The sequence below is a fragment of the Helianthus annuus genome, chromosome 3 (assembly GCF_002127325.2).
Source record: "Helianthus annuus cultivar XRQ/B chromosome 3, HanXRQr2.0-SUNRISE, whole genome shotgun sequence".
In the NCBI taxonomy this organism is placed as follows: Eukaryota; Viridiplantae; Streptophyta; class Magnoliopsida; order Asterales; family Asteraceae; genus Helianthus; species Helianthus annuus.
Window position 1 is genome coordinate 3,528,157 of NC_035435.2, and position 22,562 is coordinate 3,550,718.

A 22,562-nucleotide genomic window follows, 5' to 3' on the forward strand; every position below is an offset into this window, starting at 1 on the left:
TTGAAAAATCCGCTTGACGTGGCAGGGTGAGCGAATGGGAGGCAGCCAACTAGCATGGCCATACCGCCCCACACCCAGCTTGAAAGCCAAATCCCAAGGGCCACGCCCTAACCCAAACCCACCCAAGATAGTGACTTAGATGTTTGCCCTCAACTCACACCTCAACCCAAGCCCATACCCCATGGCCTTACAATTAACCATTTACTTTACCAAACTTTTTTTTTCAAGAATTTCACATCCACAACACACACTCCTAAAAGAGTCTCATCTCACAAAAGTCGAAAGCTTCCATCTTTGCAAGTGTAAATTCCGATCGTCAAGATAAGCAGACGACCCTAATCCCCCTTCCTTTCATCATTTCAACAATTTGGGGTAATTCTTTTCTTCATCATATTTTTCAATCCACCCAACATTCACTATAATCTCCACCCCCTTTTCGATTTGGGTGTTTTCAATTCAATTTGCTCAGATCTTTTTCTTATAACATGTTAGATTTTCATTTTATGCAATACCCATATTCTTTGATGCATGAATTTGTACCATTTTGTTGTTTTGTTTGACTGATTTTGCTGGCGGCTCTTGTTTTTCTGAATTAGGGTTTCGGTTTTAATTAATTTTGGTTGAAAGTTGTTAAACCCTGTTGCTGTTTTGGGTTTAATTCAATGTTGTTAACATTTTATGTGAAGGGTTTTGTTAAATTTGGAATTTTGATTAACAAGTTTTTTTTTTTTTTTGGGTTCAAGATTGTTTAAGGTTTAGGTATTGTTGTTATGATTGATGCTCTTACACTCAATTAACATTGTTTTGAATTACGAATTGATCGATTTGGGGTTTGAGTTTCGACTATACATGTACTTGTTTCTTGGTGAATTAATCAAGTTTTTTAGCTTCAAGATGGTTAGGCCGGAGGGTATGGGAGGGCACCACCGATAGCGCCCCCGGGGCGCCACCACCCATACCGGCCGAGTTAAACTGGGGTGCCATGGGACTCTCGCCAGCATGTTAACGACGAATTGTTGAGTTGATCGTGGCATTTGGTCAAGATAAGGGGCCACTATAGGCATTGAGGGGGCTTTATCCCACACCCTGCAAGTTAAGGGAAGGGGCCTTAAAGCCCCCTGACTGACGAGGACGTGACGTGGCGTGATAAAGCCCCTAGGAGCTTTATCCCACACCCTCCAGCCTTAAAGATTAAGACATTGTTGTTGTGATTGCTATTCTCACACTCGATTAACGTTTTTTTTTTACTTTTAGTTAATGAATTGATCAGTTTTGCGTCAACGTTTCATATATACATTTACTTGTTTCTTGGGGAATTAATCAAATTTTTTAGCTCTAAAATAGATTAAGGTTAAGGCATTGTTGTTGTGATTGCTATTCTCACACTTAATTAAAATCGTTTTAGTTAATGAACGTGGTCAGCTTGCGGCTTCAGTTTTATCCATAGTTATCAAAGGCGCTAGGCGCACTCAAGGCGCACAGGCTTCGCCTGGGGCCTAGGCGCAAAGCGCAAAAAAAGCGCGGGCCTGAGAAAAAAAAAGCGCACAATGAAAAAAATTAAAAATATCATATATATTAGAAAAATAATACCCAATTCTTTAAACAAAATAAACAAAAACTATTATATATTTTTTAGTATCATCTAATTAGTACCAAAAGTTCTAAAATATTGGTGTATTAATACAGAAAAGTAGTACTAAATGACATTTTTTTGTTTTATAAAATTACATACTACGTATTAATATAAATTTAATGGCACATAATAAATTCGTGTTCATGTAATTAGATAAAACATAAGTTAGAGGATTTGATTTTTTTAACAGTTCTTGCTCTAAGTTGCTAGAATAGTTTATTTTGAGGCCTTAGGGGACTAGGGGTGGTTCACTAGTGATAGAATTTATCACTCACAAGCACCAATCAAGTTTCGCCATGTCATTGACCATTTTTCCATCACTCACAACCATTTTTAGTGGGGGTGGTCATCACTCACCACCACACTCAACAATTTCCCCCCAACCAACAAATACCCTCACAAAAATAAACCATAACGCGTTGTCACCATCACGAAATCGGGGTTTGCGTTATAAAATAACGCGTTGAAGAAGAACCGGCGGCGGCCCATCACGCGTTGAAGAATGATTCCGTTATAGAATAACGGAGTGCCCCGGGAGCTCTTATTATAAAGAGGAGAATATAAATAAAGAATAAAGAATTTACCATTAAATAGAAAAGACCTTAATTAGTATTAACTGCGCATTAAAAAGTATCATATTAAATAGGAAAGACCTTAATTAGTATTAACTACGCATTAAAAAGTATCATTAAATAAAACAGACCTGTAAAGAGAAGAATACGAATATTTATCATTAAATAAAAAAACCCTAATTAACATATTAACTGCCCTATAGCGCTTTAATTACCTTGGTACCAGAAGCGCATTAAATGCGCCTCGCCCTAAAAACTCGCCTAGGCGCAAAAAGCGCTCGATTTTAACAACTATGGTTTTATCTATAATTTACTTGTTATCTGGTGCATTTGATGGTTACAACGTATTGTCTGAATGATTGTTTGTTATTTGCAGACAGAATGGCATCCAAGCTAAAACAATTGCAATCAAAGGCGACTCTAGCTTCAGAGTTCTTGTCGAAACACGGAACCACTTATTACAAGCAATTGTTGGAGCAAAACAAACAATATATTCAAGAACCAGCCACTGTTGAGAAGTGCAACGAGTTGTCCAAACAGCTGTTCTACACTCGTCTTGCCAGGTTAAGCATCGGTTTTTATGATATTTGTTATTTTACTTTTTGGTTTATGATAGTTGGGAAAAATCCAAGGTTTAAAAGATCGGAAACGAGTTTCGAGGCGTTTTCTCTTCGCCTCACGAGGCGTAAGCCTCGAGGCGAAACGAGGCGTAAGGCCAAGGCGGTATTAATAAATAAATATAAAAATTATATATATTATAAAAATAATAATACTAACTAATTTCATCATCAGATTCATCAAAATCATCAAAAACACACTTAAGCCCCTCTGAGGCGCATATACATTAAAAACACCATGAGGCGCGCCTCAGACTCGTTTTTTGGCCATTTCGCCTCGAGGCGCGCCTGAGGCGCACGCCTCAAACGTTTTCTAAAACCATGGAAAAATTAATTTCAAAAATTCATTTCACTTTTATTAGCAAGCATAGATTTTTAATTATAGACTTGGTTTTTATAAACGCAAGGCACTTTGAGGCGTTTAGGTCCCGAAAGCCCAGGCACGAGGCGAGAGCTTCACCTATGCGAGGCCTTGCTCTATGTACAACCAAAAGCTGCATCTCTCATTTATTCTACACATCAGCGTTTTAATTAACTAAACCATTCATAATCATTTCATTTTTTGGTCATTTTTACCCATCAGTATTTTAATCAAGTAAACCATTCGTAATTAATAGTGGTGCGAACGAGCTGAGCCCGAGCTTGATCAGGCTCGAGCTCGAGCTTGGCTTGTTGGTAGTTTCTTAAGCTCGAGCTCGGCTTGACTCGTTTTTTTATCTGTTAATTAGATCATTAAACAAAAATAATATAAACACTAGATTCGTAAGCTCACGAGCTCGATAAATGAAGCTCGGGCTCGTGCTCATTTACTAAACAAGCTTATTTTTAGGTTCGGGCTTGGCTCGTAAACAAGTTTAAATAAGCTCGGCTTGGCTAATTTACTAGACAGCGTTATTAAATATTGATAAAAACTAATATTACACTAAGGCAATAAGGGGTAAATGTTATTAAATATTTATGAAAACTAATATTACACTAAGGCAGTAAGGGGTAAATGTTATTAAATATTGATAAGAACTAATATTACCCTAAGGCTCGACGAGCTTGACGAGCTTCACATGCCAAGCTCGAGCTCGGGCTCGATAAATAAACGAGCTTTATTTTAGGCTCAAGCTCGGCTTGGGCTTGATAAGGCTCGGCTTTCTTTTAAAGCTTTCGTTCGAGCCGATCTCGAGCAGCTTGCGAGTCGTTCGGCTCGTTTGCACCTCTATTTGTAATCATTTAATTTTTTGTTCATATTCTACACATCAACTAATCAATTAACCATTCGTAATCGATTCATCCTTTTGGTCATTTTTACACATCAGCCTTTTCCAGATCTTATATTTGAAAATCTCAACCCACATGCACTTGAGGCGCCGCCTCAAGGCCCAGAGGCGTGTTTCCGACCGCCTACCGTCTCTTGCGCACTTTTGAAAAACTAAGCAATTTTTGGTTACTTGATTGTTGTGATTTTATATCACTAGGTCTCTAAGGATATCCATCATTTAAATTCTATATGTTGACCTTTGTTGGTAAAAATGGGTGGGTGGGTGCCGGGTGGGGTAGGTTGGGTAACCTTGTAGGATGGGTTTAAATGGGCCAGGCAAATTAACTTTTCGGGTGGTCGTGCTATATGGTGTTAGCGGGTTGAAACGGGTAATTTTTCGGGCTGGGTCAAAATAGGTTTGGTCCAACATCCTTTCTTTTGTAATTTTTTAGTTTTTTTTGAGTTAAATACCATTTTAGTCCCTGTGGTTTGGCCATTTTGCCAGTTTAGTCCAAAGGTTTCATTTTTCTCCTGTGGGTCCAAAAAGGTTTCACCGTTGCCATTTTAGTCCACTGGGTTAACTTCATCCATTTTTTCTGTTAATCAGAAGGGCAATTCGGTCATTTTATATGTAATTCTGTTAATTAGAAAGGCAATTCGGCCATATGAAATGACCGAATTGCCCTTCTGGTTAACAGAAAAATGGATGAAGTTAACCCAGTGGACTAAAATGGCAATGGTGAAACCTTTTTGGACCCACATGAGAAAAATGAAACCTTTGGACTAAACTGTCAAAATGGCCCAAACCACAGAGACTAAAATGGCATTTAACTCTTTCTTTTTCTATAAAGTTTGTTGATATACCATTATATCAAATATGATTACCAAAACTGTGGGTTAATAAAACAACCTTAGGCGAATTTTAACCCGTTCTACAATTTTTTTTTTTAAGGTACACCCAATGCATCTGTGCTCCTAGATGAGCCTTTCTTCACTCTACCATAAACCATTGCATCTCTTTTCATGTAAACTAGATTTGATCCCCCTGCCTTGCAAGGGCTGTTTTTTTTTTTTTTTAATGTGATTCAAACGTACATCTTAGATTAGAAACTGAAAGCGAAATACCGGTGATTACAAATTGTATACCGAAACGTATAGAAAATTTCGAACACATTAGTGTGCAAATCATGTTGGGCAGAATACCGATGTGAAAACATTTAAAGAATTGTTAAAAACCATTTAGTTAAATAAAAAAGCCCTTTAATTAAGTATAATAAAGAATTGTTAAAAAATATTTAGTTAAATAATAAATAGAAAAGCCCTATAATTAAGTATAAAAAAATTGTGTACAATTCAGGTAGAGTTATCAATTAAAATTAAAAATATAACAAACTTAAAATAGTCCATAACCAATTTATTATTAAAATAAATTTGTTATATAAATATACACACATTATTCAAATGTTACACATATACACCGCTTGATTAGACACCTATATGTCTATGTGAAGACAAATAAAAAAGGGGCCAAAATGAAAACCTTGAAAAATTTAGTGGTCAAAGTTAAGAAATGAAAACATCACTATTCCTCATGAGTCATGATGACGTGAATTAATATATATGAACAATACGTATTTGGTTTTAGGATAGATATGATACTTATTATCCATCGCCAAATCACTTAGTTGTGAATTGAAAATGTCTTGGTTAAACATCATCTTGACTATCGAATCCATCACTTGTGGTCTAGTGGTTGGAAAGACTTGGGTTCTCCTTGGAGACCCAAGTTCAATCCCCACTAGTGCCATATTTGGTGGATAAAGGCAATGAAGGCTAGTTCTCCCAGGCCCTAGGTCAAGAGTTCGAGCCCGAGCCACCCCGGGTTTTAGTCCACCGTGCGTTACGCCAAAGAGATTCTCTTGTGGCGGCGCAAGCCCCTGCCACTGGCAGTGGGTGGTATGGTTTCCCGGGGAACGCCGTTAGCCAAACTCTGATGCCAGCGTGGACCCGGTTAAGACAACATAGTCTGGCCAGAGTAGGGTTAAGGCCCTCTGTTTAGGAGGGTGTGAGATCTCTCTCACAAGTTGAAGATTCTCACCGTTCAAAAAAAAAATATCTTGACTATCGACGTGTAGTATTCATCATGTGGTGGATTTTATTTTTGTATGACAAAAAATAACCATGTTTAGATGCGCTGTGAGCCTGTGATAAAATTAGCTATAAAAACTAGTTTTTGAAGTTGAATTCCAAGATATTTTGAGCGCTTGACAAATATGTTATTTGAAGGAGTTATTAGGTGCCCCTACGATCTACATACATTCTCTCTGTATATATATTATGATGACCGTGAGAACCCGTTACGTGTAACATCACAGGTCCCACCGTACCTTGCTATAACCAATGCCCAATGGGACCAAGTAAAACGCAAACATCAACTAGACATGAATATGATATTTTTATCTGAATACATAAGACTGATTCGGTTATGTTTTTTGTTTGCAGTCTTCCTACCCGTAACGAGGCATTTTGGAAGGAACTCGATCACGTGAAGGGACTATGGAAAAACAAGAAAGATCTGCACGTTGAACAAGTTGGGATCGCAACTTTATTTGGGCTCGAATGCTTTGCATGGTTTTGTGCTGGTGAAATTGTTGGAAGGGGTTTCACATTCACTGGTTACTATGTTTGAATTTGCAACCATTTCGGTTCATAAAAGCTTCCATCCGAAGCGAAAATTGTAAGGTTTTTTTTTCTCGAAAAAGATCCCGTTATGTTACGGTAATGGATTTATACAATGTTTCGACATTATTTTTGGAAATTTTGAAGCTGAGGAAAACAGTTGAAAGTTGGATCAATAATGTGCGGTTTTGGAACAATGTATCTGTAATGACTTGTTAGTTTTGAAAACTCTTGTTTGTGCTTTGCCGATTGTCTTTCGAGTAACAATATGCAAATCGACAAAATCCTAAAGAGAAATGTCTTACGAGGTTCATTATTATAGAAATCTTTGTGTAGTGGTTTGGCGCCCATGGCCACATCAGCTACGGAGCACTAAACACCGCTCAATGGGGCATTATGGGGGTGTTAAGGGCGCCGGGGGGGGGGGTGAGTGTGGTAACGACCAACAACCAATGAAATCACCCCATGTGGAGCTGGGTGTGATTTCACTACACTCGGTCCAAGTGTAACAATTATGTTTCTTGCTCCTAAACATAAGGTGTCTTTCCTGATAAACGTCATTGTATTATATATTCGGATGCAAGGTTTTGATCATTAAAGCATCTTTAGTGGGGGCGTTAATAACACTTAAAAACACATTTAGTCGGTTGTCAACATTTGAAACATTGTTTACTTTCGCATCTAGTATTATTCACAAACATAATTACATACTTGCATTTTCATATTATCATCATCTTTTTAATTTTTTTATAAACAAATAATTAGTTATAAATTTTTAATTATCCATTACTACGATAAACTAAATTATTATAGATTTATTGAAAATAACTAACTAAAACTGAATTAAATACATATAAAAAACAAAAAAATAAATAAACGGAAAATCATTGTTGTCCCTACTTCTCATTGGCCCTGTCCTTTATAATGGACTGGACGCTTATATAAGACCTAGATCTGTATAAAAAAGCAAATGTGTTAACATGGTAAGTGAGATGCAAAATTAATTTTTATGAAGGTTTTTATTTCAAGGTTTTTATTTCAAGAGTTAACAATACTAAATAAAACATTAAAATTTAACTCAATAATCTGTACCTCTGTAGTTATATCATGATTGAAATTTTAAACAATTAGATAATCTGTAGTAAAAATAATTTTTATAAATTTAAAACTAGATAATCATGCTTTGAAGTTATTAAGTTAACACACTAAAATGTGCTCAATATTATTAAATTAATATGTATAATCCACACGACATCAGTTACATCCGTGTGTTATACGAGCACATAACCTAGCTCATTTATAAATAGTTGGAATTTTCCCCTTTTAAGACTTTTCTTTTGTAAAGCATGAGTTTAATTGTTTAGTTTAAATCTAAACCGTACAAAACTATTTGTATGACAAGTAAATGAATACTTGTCAAATTAAAGTTTTAAACCGATTAGATGAGGAAAGTAAGAGGATAATCATCCGTTGCATAATGCTTAAAATCCTTCTAGTATTAGTAAAAACGTAAAGAAAATAGTAACCGTATTTCTAAACGGGGTGAACAACCATCATCTAAACAAAATATTAATATTAATAAGAAGTTTTATTATTATTATTATTATTATTATTATTATTATTATTATTATTATTATTATTATTATTATTATTATTATTATTGAGTATAAATATAAACAAGAGACGACGATGCAGCGGTGAAGACGATAGATCGAGTGAGCAGTGGTGAATCGATGGGAAGAAAGGCCGATAGTGAGAGCAGAGGAAGAAAAAGAAAGATCTGGAGTTTTGTGGATAAAATTTTGGCAGAGGTGTATTTTAAGAGATTAAGGCTATGTCCATTGGTGACCTAAAGTTGGGTTGGTCACCAATAAGACAAAACTTTGAGTAATTAATAAAATAAAAAATGAAATTAAAATTGACAACCAAGTTGGTGGAGCAACCTTGGTTGCAACCCAAACTAATTCCCCTATTAGTTTAATTACTCAAATAACTTATAATATTCAAACATTTAAAAAAAACTAAATACATGGTATTTCTTATTTTTTTTTGTGAACATCCTGATATAAATTTTATTAGAAACCGAGTTCGTTAAAAAAACATATTTTTTAGGTTGGGATGGGTTGTGAATGTGTGTTAAAAATTGAGTAAGGTTGGGTTGTGAATATTAATTTTTTAATAAAAGGTTGGGTTAAGTTTAGAGCATTCTCATCCAATCCATCAAATTATACATACATTCCACTAAAAAACAACTCCTATATCAATATATTTTCACTAAAAACAAATACCTTTTGTCTCTCCTTTTCAATTAAATAATATTATCATTACATTTTTCTCTCTCCTTCATTCACAACCACTTTCAATATATATTAAAAAAATTATACTAGGTGAACAGTGTCCCCCCAAATATACAAATGAACAGTAACATTTTCTCTCTCCTTCACTCACAACCATTTTTTATACCCTTTATAATATAAAAACTACCCCTCATATATTTTAATGGTTTGGATGAGAATGCTCTTAGTCACCAATGGTGATAGTCTAAAGAGAAAGGGTCGGTGGTAAACAACCGAGAACCGACCTTTCTTTTTAAGATTATATAAATTGTTTATTCAAAGACAACTAAAAAGTTAGAAGATTCCGCAAATAAATTTTGAGTTATAAAAAATAAAAAGGTCATAATAGAGTATGCGGGCCCATTAACCGAAAAACCAGATGCCCACATGTCTTGTGTTCTCAACCCATGGGCCCACGAGTCGATGGTCAACTTAAGCATGCGACCTACCACGAATTTACATCCATGTTGAATAAAAAAAAATTAACTATTTAAATATAGGGTTAACTTTGTACAATAGTAACCAAGTTTCGAGAGTGTTCTAATTAGGTCACTCATAATTTTTTTTGTTCCAATTAGGTCATTCATGTTTCATTTGATGTTTCAATCCTAGATATTTTACTTAAATAGAAGGTCATCCATCATACATGGCATTTATTTAGGTTTTTTATTTAAAAAAAATTGTTGACATGGCACATTAATGGCAAATGGATTAGAAAAAAAATGCCGAATAGGTTTAATTTTTTTTTTAAATTGTAGAAAAGTTAAAAAAATGCGAAAAAAAATTAAAAAATGTGATTTTTTTTTCAAAATATCTAAAAAAAGTTATAAATGAAGATAAACAACTAAGGATATAATTTCAACGATTTGTAATATTTGATCCTTTTGGGTTTTGATTTTGTTTTGATTTATTATATTTCTTTTTTTTATTCCATGTCATCATGTTTTTTTTTTTAAAAGTTAAATAAGTGTCAAGTAGGACTATGACCTGCTATTCAGGTAAAATCTCTAGCATTAGAACACCAAAATAAAGTAGAATGATCTAATTGGAACAATAAATTTTATCAGTGACTTAATTGGAACACTCCTAAAACTTTATTACTATTCTGTGACATATTCCCTTAAATATATATTTATAAATTAGCATTTTATAATATTTAAACCAACCCATAACTATGTTGAATAAAAAAAATAACTATTTAAATACATATATTCATAAATTAGCATTTTATAATACTTAAACAACCCATAATTATATAATACGTATCCGTAAAAGTATTTTAGTTTATCTCCACACAATTAGTAAAAATGTCATTTATATAACTGTATCATTATCATACTCAGTAAATCACACCAATAATAAAGCTAAGGTAGGGTCTGAGAAATGTAAAATATAAACAACCTTGTCTCTACCCTGAAGAAATAGATAAGCTGCTTCTAGTGAGATCATATGATCGATAGTAGCTTTGCATAAGCCTTAGACATAAGGCACATAACACTTAGCAATCGGGACAAAGACAGATTAGCGAATGTATCACAATGTCTTTCGGCTGTCAGTGTCACCACATGATACATGATTAACCGTCGCCGCCTTCAATTCACGAAATTAGTAGAATAACATTAAAACCAGTTCAATTTTACTTTTGCGCCACACATTTGTACATTTTATTACTATGTATGTAACTATATAATACGTAAAACTTTCGTTAACCTATCTTTCTTAAATAACATAAATGACATGTCGAACATAATAAAACTTTTGTATTATTTTTTATCTGTAAATTCCCACCTTTCTAGATTTCCCGCAAAGAGAATGAGAAAGTAAAATTGTATCGTGACATAACTTTAAATATGTTAATTATAAATTATGTTGGATATCCTAAATAGATTTTTAATTATAAATTATGTTGGATATCCTAAATAGATTTTATTACCTTTACGTATCTTTTAAGATAAAGTTTAAACTCAAACGTATTTTTTATTTTTTATTACCTTTACGTATCTTTCAGTGATTCGAAAAGAAACCTATATTATAATTAAAAAAATTTAAAACCTTTTAGATATATTTTAGATTTAAAACCTTTTAGATATATTTTTTCTTTAAAAAGTTATTTTACATCTTATGTATCAATGATCTTTGTTGATACTCCCATAGTCCCATTCTCCACTCTATCTCTCTCTATAAATAATTAAATATACATGTTTATATAGAGAGATGGGGTGAGAAAATATACCAATATCAACCCTTACATATTTGTCAATGACTCAATTAAAGATCAACTAGACATAAAATAATCATCGTGACATCCATTCCAAAAGTTCAATTTGTAAGGTTATAGTTGTCATAGTAGGCTAGTAGCACATATTATATTATACCCTAAAAATTTTCAATATAAATGACAATGACAAATATAATAAACTAGGTTAGAACCCCGTGTATTACACGGGTTGACTAAATGTAATTTTTTTATACTAAATAATAAAAAAAATATTTTTAAAAACTTTGTTTATTACACGGTTTGAATAAATGTAAATTTATATAATTAAATAATAAAAGTTATATCTTTAAAAATCCCATGTATTCTACGTGTTGAACAAATGTAATTTTATATACCAAATAATAAAAAAAGTTGAATAAATATAATTTTGTATACTAAATACTAAAAATCTCTCCTACTTAATTATAATAATTATTATTTAGTTATAATTATTATTTAGTTTAAATTTCATACACTATTTATAAAACTAAAATGTATTTGTAAACATAAAGTGAAGATAAGAAAAGCATATACCTAATATTCACGCATAATTTAAGAAAAAGAAAACAAAAATAGCATACAAACATAAGGTAAATGCACAAAATAATTTCACATATAACATATTTCATAAATAATGACATTAGATAAAATGTTATCTGTCTATTTTTTTTTTTCATTCAATAAGCATACTATATATTTAAAGACATATAATTAAATTAACATTCATCAATAAATAGAAAAAGTTATTATACGGTTGAGAAAAAAACAAATATGTTTTAAAATTAACTTAACTGGATTTATAAATGTTATATCAAAGTTCATTTTTAAAGACATGTATTGACGACTCAATGTGTTAATAGATAAGATAAATTTATTTAACCCGTATAATAAATGGTTTTATTTAGTTCATGCAATACACGTCTTTTTTAAAGTATAATTTCTTTTTCATAACCTAGTAAATATTTAAAGAAATATAGGGGAGGAGTTCGGTGACTTCAAGAGAAAAAGAAGGAAAAAAGATCTAAATTTTAGGATGGTTTATCTAAATTAGTCTGGGAGATATAATAAAAAATATTTAAAGAAATATAGGGGAGAAGTTCGGTGACTTCAAGAGAAAAAGGAGGAAAAAAGATCTAAATTTTAGGATGGTTTATCTAAATTAGTCTAGGATATATAATAAAAAATATGTTAATTAGTTTAAAAAAAATTAAAACAATATATATGAGATTGCTCCATAGAATGCCACGTGTCCCTAATATGGTTTCTTTTATTATATAGTAAGATTCTAATATCTAAGACCTTTTAATACAAAACAAGCATTTGCAACTAGTTTCGATGGTCGCTTAAACCATCGTCGCAACTAAATTATTATGACCAAAATTATTTTGCAAGCAAATTCAGCGACCTAGTTTACAACCGAACCTATTTGCGATTGTAACTATTAGCTATCGATTTTACGCTTTACCTTTTGCAATCGACGCTAATTCAGTTCCTATGTATTTGATCTTATCTACCAATCGTAAATTTAGATAACTTTTATCTCTTGTATTTTAGTCCTTATATATGTACCTTTTTATAGTTTAATAAACATCACATGTTATGATAACAATTTGGTCCATTAAGTTATACTTTATTGATAGATATTTAATGTTTTATCTGTAACTTTAAACTTTTCACTATCAATAAATATTTAATGTTTTATCTGTAACTTCAATCTTTTCACTATACATCAAACAAAACATTATTATATTCTTTAAAAAAACGAACTTACATATATTAGGTTAAGTTATTGTATCAATTACTCTTTAGTATACAAAATACCTCTTTAATGTAAGAAGTTAAGAAGGATTTTTTTTTTTAAATTTTTTTTCCATCCTATTAAAGACATATTTTTAGTCCAGAAATAAAAAAAATATGATTTTACACTAATAGAGTAATTACTAGTGTAACATCACAATATTATTTTTTTTTTACATTTTGCAATTAAATATCATTTTTAAATAGTAGGGAAAAAAATTTCCCTTTCATTTCTTATGTTAATAATATTTTATATATTATAGACCCATTTGTATTTAATCTTTATCGTTAAAAAATATAGAGTAAATTGCTAAAATCGTCCCTAGGTTTGGGTATGTTATCCATTTTCATCTAAAACAACTTTTTTGTACCATATAGTCCTTCACTTTTGGGATTTTTTGCCATTTTCATCCAAATGTCTGATTTTTTTTTGCCAAAATCGTCCCTGAGATTTGAGATTTTTTGTCATTTTCATCCAAATGTTTGATAAAAAAAGTAAATTAGATGTTTGGATGAAAATGACAAAAAATCCTAAAAACGAAGAACAATATTGTACAAAAAAGTTGTTTTGAATAAAAATGATAAATACGTCCAAACCTCATGGACGATTTTGATAATTTACTAAAAATATAAATTAAAACATGTATAAAAAAGCCGTTGAAAAAAGGAAAAAACACGCAAGACCAAGTCAAACGTCGCCGTATTGATGGAAATTTTAAAGCAAACCATCCAGATGTAAACAACGTAGTCGGCCCCTCAAGATTCAGGTTTAATAATTTGACTTTTTGTTTTACCTTCTTCAACCAGAATTCTTCTGTCAGATTATTATTTTCAATTTCGAAACTTCCAATTAATTAATATCTATGATTCTTCAAATTTCCTATTATTTTCCTCTCATTTAATGTTACATCCATCCACTTCGTTACAAATTGCGGAAATCAAGCCCTAATTTCTCGATCACACTTTTGCACATCATCAATCAAACAGTGATCTTCATATATTTGTTCTATTACAGCAATTATAGCGATAACAATGCTGAACAAGAGATTCAAGATCGCTAAGTGGTAAGATCATCGTTAATTACTGTGATTATGTTAGCGTTGACTTTGAAGTTTGACCTGATTCTGTTCATGTTGATTGATTGATTGATAATTGATTGATGCAGTAAAACGTCGTTGAAATTAGCGACTTCGAGGATTAAGTTAATGAGGAATAAGAAAGGTGTACAGATTAATCAGATGAAGCGTGAGTTAGCTCAACTGTTGGAATCTGGACAAGATCGAACGGCTAGAATTCGAGTAAGTTATTTTAATTTTGTGATTTTTGATCTGTTTCCTTGATTAGAATAATTAAAATTTAGGTTATGTTATCCTGGTTCAGGTATTTTGAGCTGTAGATAGGTCATTTTAATGGAAAATTAAATTTCAAATTATGTTTTATATATGATTTGAGGATTTGTGATGTTCATGATTAATATGAAATACATCATCTTATGTTGCATATATAAAAGTTTGTTTTTAAAGCTCGAGCTCACCTCGCAGATTGTTTTTCAAGCTTGAGCTCGGCTTGGTTCGGTTCATGTATTATTTAATTTATATTATTTATAATTATTATTTTATATATAATCATAGTTTTCAATAGCGGCTATAGCAACCGCTATAGCGCACTATGTAGCGAGGCGACCAAGTGTCGCTATCTTGGTCATAGCAACAAATAGCGTGAATAGCGACAGTTAGGGTTTTTTTTTTTTTTTGATGTAAATAGCAATTAGATATAGCTATAAAATAGCTGGATTTATAGGTTTTTGTTAAATATACATGTAAAATAGCTTATATACCAAGGTATTTTGATATAATATACATATAAAAATTTTCAAAATTCTTTTTCTAGTGTATCGCTATTTATAAAATAGCGGTCGCTATTTGCTATGTAGCATATAGGTCCCTTGTTGCTATTTTTCGTTATTCGCTATTAACAGCTATGTATATAATTAAGTTAATAAAAAAATTATATAAACAGTAGCGTCATTTAGGCTCGCGAGACAGCTCGAGCTCGATAAGTGAAGCTCGGGCTCGGGCTAATTTACTAAACGAGCTTGTTTTTAGGCTCAGGATCGGGCTCGAGTTGTTTAAGCTCGGCTCGTTTCGAGCTTTTTTCGAGCCGAACACGAGTAGCTTGGCTCGTTTGCACCCCTAAATAAAAGGTATAAATTCATTAAGGGAAACCATTTACGTGCTATTGGAGACTCATCTTGTTCTTATTTTGTTAATATTGTACCAGGTTGAACATGTGATCAGAGAAGAAAAGATGGTGGCAGCGTATGATTTGATCGAGATATATTGTGAACTTATTGTGGCACGATTGCCTATTATCGAATCACAAAAGTAAGCTAGCCAGTTTACCTGCTTTGCGAATGATATTATTTAAGAACCTGATAATTATTGTTAATAAGAATAATAATTTGGTGAAATTTTGTGTTAGGACTTGCCCCATTGACCTGAAGGAAGCAATCACAAGTGTGATATTTGCAGCGCCTAGATGTTCAGATATACCCGAGCTTGCAGATGTTAAAAAAAACTTTACAGCAAAATACGGGAAAGAGTTTGTTTCTGCAGCTATTGAGCTGCGTCCTGACTGTGGTGTAAGCCGCATGGTATGTATTTCGATAAACATGTCTTGTTTGGGTTGACTTGCATAAACCGTTTAATAAAACATGTTGTGTTTGAGTTGACTTGTTTAACCTATTCAAATAAACAAGTCGACCTGTCAACTTGTTGAAAGATAGAATATAACGAACTTATGTATTTTATAAGGTCAACTTGCTAACTCGTTTATGACCTGTGTAATCCTCGTTTACAACTTGATTACATCCCGCTAACCCGTTTAACTTGTTTAAATAAATGTGTTACACAGGTCGTGTTACTTGTTACTAGATATATAGTGCGTCCGAGACTCTGAGTTAGGGTTGATGTCTTTGATAGTTTGACACGAATAAATATACGGGTTGTGTTCGGTTTAATCAGTTCAACCCACCAACCTGAAACGCGTCCACTTGGCACGATTGCCACCTCACTTGCACCTTTACGATAACTTTGTTGTCATATTGTAATTCATTTTTATTTTCAGTTGGTCGAGAAGTTATCTGCAGTTGCACCAGACGTGCAGACAAAAGTAAAAGTTTTAAGTGCGGTAGCAAAAGAATACAACGTCAACTGGGATCCAACTTCATTTGAAGAGAAAGAATCCAAGCCTCCTGATGACTTGTTGGTGAGTTCAGATAATGAAGAGAAAAAGATTAGTTTCATATACATCCTTCTAAATATTAAAAATTCATATATATATATATTTTCTAAATTTTATAGTAGAGTAAAATGCCATTTAGTCCCTGAGATATGGTCAGTTTTGCGACTTTCGTCCAAAGGTTTGTTTTTCCGCATCTGGATCCAGAAGGTTTGAAATCTTGCCATTTTCATCCGGCTCGTTAACTCCATCCATTTTTATTCGTTAAGTCAGGGGTATTTCCTTTTTTTTTTTTGTAACTTAAAGGGCAATTCGGTCTTTTTCAGTTTATGTACAAGCATTTAACTTAATGTACAAGTATTCGAAAAACCGAATTGCCCTTTAAATTAACAGAAAAGACGAAAATACCCCTGACTTAACGGAAAAAAAAGGATGGAGTTAACAAGCCGGATGAAGATAGCAAGATTTCAAACCTTTTGGATCCAGATGCGGAAAAACAAACCTTTGGACGAAAGTCGCAAAATTGGCCAAACCTTACGGACAAAAATGACATTTTACTCTTTAATGTATCTTACGTATCGTTTCAAACAACAAAGTTACTTTTTTTTTCTCATTCTGTGGTAAATAAAATATGTGCCGGTTTTTCACATATAAACCTTTATTCTTTAGACTAACTAAAGTAATTTGAGCAGAATGGGCCCACATACATTGAGAAACCGAGCACGATAAGTGTCGATTCTCCTAAAATCCAAACGTCATACGCCCAAAATGTGCAAAGTCACGAAGAAAATCCAAATGGACGTGTTGATTTCGCTCAACAGAATAGAAGATTCACACTAGATGCTCAGAATGTACCCACTGCAGATTCTACTCATGATGATATGGGGCCTTCAGGTATATGAATGTTTTATTGAATTAAATTTCAATAGACCATTTTTTTTTTTTTTTAATAATGACATATAAAGGTCACTGAAAAGACGTTCAAAAGAGGTCCCTCAATCAACTATACAATTGGATTCATTTACACCAAATGTCGTCAAAATGACGAAAGGACCCCTCATTTTATTTGGTGGTTAAGATGTTAACTTCCTGCTCAACATAAAAATATTTGGTAGTCCCTTAAAGACAACTTTTCATACAAAAGACAAACCTATCTGCACTAAACTGTTATGGACAGGTCAGGAAGGGGTGCTAAACGGTTGGTGTTCGCGGGTTGTCGGGTTCAACCCAACCCGAAAATTTTAGACGAACCTGAACACGACCCAAACCCGAAAATCGTGTCATACATATGAACCCGAACATGACCTGAATATTTGCGGGTTGACCCGAACACGGCCAATTCAACCCGATTTTTTAAATTTTTTTCCCCAAATTGATATGTTAAAACTAAAATCTACTACAAAAAACACAAATATATAATACAGTTACATTTAAACGATAAAATCTTATTTCAATTTCTCTTTTTAAGTTGTAATTATGACATAAAACATATTGTAAAAAAATACAATATAATATAAATTGGTTCGCGGTTTCAACCTGAAACTGACCCGGACCTGTTTATTAGACTAAACCCAAACCCTCAAATTTCATGTTAGTTCGTGTCGTGTCTGACATTCACACCGCTTTGAATGTAGAGGTGAATATTCAAAATTTAATTGGCGTTAGATTTTTAAGTTTCCCATATAAGCCCCCTGCATTTTACATTAGTTTCATTTTGGATTTTTTTAATGTAAATTGAGTTAAAGGACATAATGTTCATTTTTTTTAATATATATATATACTAGGTTAGAACCCCGTGTATTACACGGGTTGAATAAATGTAATTTTATATACTAAATTAAAACAATTATTCTTTAAAAAACTCGTTTATTACACAGGTTGAACAAATGTAATTTTATATATTAAATAATAAAAAAAATTATATCTCTAAGAACCTCATGTATTGTACTGAATAAACGTAATTTTATATACCAAATAATAAAAACCCGTGTATTGTACGGGTTGAATTAATCTAATTATATATACTAAATAATAAAAAAAGTTATATTTTTTAAAAACACTGTGTATTACACGGGTTAAATAAATGTAATTTTGTAACCTTGTATATTACACGGGTTGGATAAATGTAATTTTATAAACTACATAATAAAAAAATTATATCTTTATAAACCCCGTGTATTATACGGGTTGAATAAATCTAATTATATATACGAAATCATCATCATCATCATCATCATCATACTCAGTAAATCCCACAAATAGCAAAGCTAAGGTAGGGTTCGAGAAGAGTAAGATGTAGACGCTGCTTTCAGTAAGACCCCCGACTCGATAGTAGTTTTGCATCAAGCTTTGGACATAAGGCACATAACACTTAGCAATCGGGACAAAGACCGATTAGTGCATGTTCCCTTTTGTCTTTTTGTTATCAACGCCACCACACGATGATGATGCATGATTAACTGCCCGCCGCTTTTAACGTTATTTTCATAAATTTAGTGAAATAACGTTAAAATTAGTGCAATTTCATTTTTGCCCTCCGAGCGTCCACACATATATACATTATTAAAAGTTAGATTAGATTATATATGAAATTAAGTGTATAACAAAAAGTCTTTATAAATTTCACATAGAATTAATTGGAATCCTTTATTAAAAGTAGGTTAGATTATATATGGGCTTATACGTGTGAGTAATTGTGATTATTGAATGGTTGAATTTTGAGGGGTTTGAAATGTGAATTTGATTATGATAGATTATATTTTAGTTTTAAAACTTCTAGAATGATTGAATCAAATAAAAGGATTATGATTTCCTAGAAACAAAAATAACTGAGTTTTTTTTTTCTGATCAGTTTGAAGATGAGTAAATAGAACGATAGCATCTTAATAAAAAAAATAACTAATGACAAATGCGAAACCTAATAATTTTACTTCTGTCCCATTTGAACGGAAAAGATAAGTACAAACTAAATTTAAAAAAAAATGCAATATGAAAATAAGAGATAGAATAATTGATATTTTTTTTTTCATAAAATTTGAGATAAGGGTAAACTAAATAAAAAAGTGTCAATTTGGTAAATAATAATATTAAGTATGAAAAGGTAGAAAATTACAAATATAGACATCTTCAATGAATGACACGTGTCCAAAATCAGGTTTCTTTTATTATATAGTATAGATTCGGGATAATTTGGGCCACACCAATTGAATAGTTCGGTGGCCTCTTGCGCTTTTTTTTTTTTTTTTTTTTTTTTTTTTTTTTTTTTTTTTCCAGTTGAGCGCCCTACATTAACTTTTACAATAGTTCAGTGGCCTCCACAAGTATTATTCCCTACTTTTTTATGGGTACACTTAGAGGTGGCAAAATGGGCCAGGCTTGCTGTTTGTGTAATGGGCCAAAACCCATTTGGGTCGTATCAGGTTGGGTTGAAATGAAACAGTTTATGCCCAAACTTTTTTAACTTTTTTTTTATTGAGTACAACAACTATGGTTAAAAATTAATTTCGATAGTAACAATATTTTTGATTAAATTGATTTGATTTGATAGGTGTTTATGCATTAAAATACACTTCGGACAATATTGTTTTATATTATCTGTATGACCAGTAACATAAATTGTAAATGGACTCGTTCATAATCGATCATAAATCACTTTTTCATCAGGACTGGGCTCTGGAACGATGAACACGAGGCACTCATTCAATAGCAGCAACAATTCTTCTTTCAGTAAGGAGACATGGAACATGGAATTCAAGGATGCCACATCTGCAGCACAGGCTGCAGCTGAGTCAGCAGAACGGGCTAGTATTGCCGCTAGAGCGGCTGCAATGTTATCGAGCCAGGGTAAGATTACGCGACAGTATTCATCCGAATCATATAGTAGTCAACAAAATGCCCGAGTTTCTTCAGAATATACAGGTCAACATAGCTTCAAAGATACATATAACAATACCTCTTTTAAGGATCGAAAGTCAAAGATACAGAATCAGCAAATGGGCCCAATGGGCCCAACGGATATTGATACTTCCCCAAAAGCTACTAAGAGTTCAAGCAGTTTGAGATCCAGAAATGATTCAATAAAGGATAATTCGGTAAATTACTTTGAATCACATGAAAGTAGTTCGAAGAAAGAATCTCGAGCTCGGTTTACAAATGGGGGTGATGAAGGTTCTTCTAAATCTGCAAATTTTGATTATTATGATAATGGACGTGATGACTTGACTTTTGACCAACGGAAGGCTGGTCAAAGAACAGTCGTTGACCAAGAAAACGAACCAAGCGATGTAAAATACGATGTTCATGAAGATGATGAAAGCGATTCTGATGCGGGTCCTAGGTTCGATACGGGATTCGAGTATGATGAAGTGGACGCCAAGGCGTTTTTCCCATCTCCCGACAGGGAATCATTCTCTCCCCTCGCGAGCCCAAAGTCAACTTTTAGTGATACAAAAAAGTCAACTTTCGTTGATCAAAAGAACACGAGCAGCACTATGGGCAGGGTTGGTTCTGCACAATCTGTTGATCACTCGGTGAAATACGACCTTTCAGATGGTCCAGGTTCTGAAACTGAAACCGAGACGACAAAGTCAACTTCTCGAGTTGACCCGGGATTTGTAGAACTGCCACCAAGTAAAGTCAATCCTACAAAAACCCGAATTGAGTTGAATGATTTGGTCGAAACGGGATCATCCATTCATAATGAATACGATGATTTTGATACGGGGAAAGATTTAAAATTTGGAACATTGACCGGTGGCCTTCGACACAAAAGTGGTCTAAAGTATCCACCTTACACGAAGACTGCAGTCAAAGAAAGTCCCGTAAAAGTTGACCCGACATCCAAACAAAGTTCTTTCAGTTCGAGAACAACTACAAGTAAAGCGGATAACAAAAAACCAAGTGTTGTGTCGAAATCTGAATCGGATTCTGATTCGGATGATGACAATGAAACATTGCGGCTACAAAACTCTTTTAAAACTAGATCACAATTTGCACCCCCTGATAAATTCTTTAATAATGATGAAAGTGACTTTGAAGAAGAAGTTTCATCAGCTTCAAAACCAATGTCGACCGGTAAGGTTCGTTTGGGTCCGGGCTTGTCTCGCCGTACCAAAGGTCAGGTTGAGCCCATGGGCAAAACTGTAATTTCCAATTCATCTCCATCTAGTAGTACTTCAGCAGAACGAAAGTCAAACACACGTTCTAACATCACCGAATCTCCTCCCGGGCCTCAGCCTGACCTGGCCCATTTTAAGCACGAACCTTTCCGAACAAAGCCCGATCCTAAGATTTCCGAACCACCACCGAATCCAAGAATAAAGATTGTGGAATCAGTGAAAGCAGAGCCACCAAAAACAGTGAATTTGAGTTCTGAAACAAAACAGGAAGCAAATAATGTCAAGAAACCGAGTCATGTTCATCCAAAGCTACCCGAGTATGACTCGCTGGCTGCTCGTATCCAGGCTCTAAGTAAGATGAATCATTAATGAGTAATTACAGTTTTATACACTCATAATCAGGTAAGCTTTTTTGTATAGCATTTTACGTAACACATACGATGTCTCGCACATATTTTATTTGTTTGTTTTTCAAGAAGCATACCCATATATACATTTTTGTCGTTTAAAGTTTCCTTGTTTGGTCGACTCAAACTTTTCAAGAGTCGGTTTGTTTGGAAGACGGGTCAACCCAAGCCTGTCGCGAGCCTGGTCCTGAGCTCGGACCTGTCCAGCTCGTTCGAGTGATTAGACTGAGACCGAGATTGAGGTGGTTCAAGCTCTATAGCTAATAGCTTGATGTCTTAGATGATCTTATAGTCTTGTATTGGGCTGATAATGGGCTGATCTGAGCCCCAATTTGACTGGTCTTTACTCATTTGCTTTCACTTAAATAAATTGCAATTCTTTCCTATGGTAATGTAACTTTTGCAAACTGTGCAATGTAAACACGACAAAATTATATCGAGCTTAACAAATTGTTGCTGGATACGGTAAAAACCAGCGACAAGACAAACGGCGTGATTTAAGGCTCTCACACTACGCGAGAGATGAAGGTCCCCCGGATCGTGAAAACTTTGTCTTGTGATCCAAGTTGTTTTAATATAACCTAAAGACGAACGTCAGTGATCATTATCGACATCTAGGACGAACTAATAGCAGTCAAGGGCGAATTTGGAGATCCAG

The 22,562-nt window shown here is 33.3% G+C and overlaps 2 protein-coding genes across 2 annotated transcripts; both read left to right on the plus strand.

Annotated features, from left to right (window-relative positions):
• The first annotated feature begins 211 nt into the window (after positions 1 to 211).
• LOC110928492 lies at positions 212 to 6,994 on the plus strand. The gene is made up of 3 exons (XM_022171504.2): positions 212 to 372; positions 2,582 to 2,768; positions 6,574 to 6,994. Exons 2-3 carry the CDS (start codon positions 2,587 to 2,589, stop codon positions 6,758 to 6,760), a joined length of 369 nt encoding a protein of 122 aa, XP_022027196.1. The 5' UTR covers positions 212 to 372; positions 2,582 to 2,586; the 3' UTR covers positions 6,761 to 6,994.
• Positions 6,995 to 13,933: 6,939 nt separating this feature from the next.
• Positions 13,934 to 22,039, plus strand: LOC110928490. The gene is made up of 7 exons (XM_022171503.2): positions 13,934 to 14,204; positions 14,306 to 14,438; positions 15,421 to 15,524; positions 15,622 to 15,793; positions 16,267 to 16,407; positions 17,073 to 17,274; positions 20,044 to 22,039. Exons 1-7 carry the CDS (start codon positions 14,173 to 14,175, stop codon positions 21,864 to 21,866), a joined length of 2,607 nt encoding a protein of 868 aa, XP_022027195.1. The 5' UTR covers positions 13,934 to 14,172; the 3' UTR covers positions 21,867 to 22,039.
• The last annotated feature ends 523 nt before the right edge of the window (positions 22,040 to 22,562 follow it).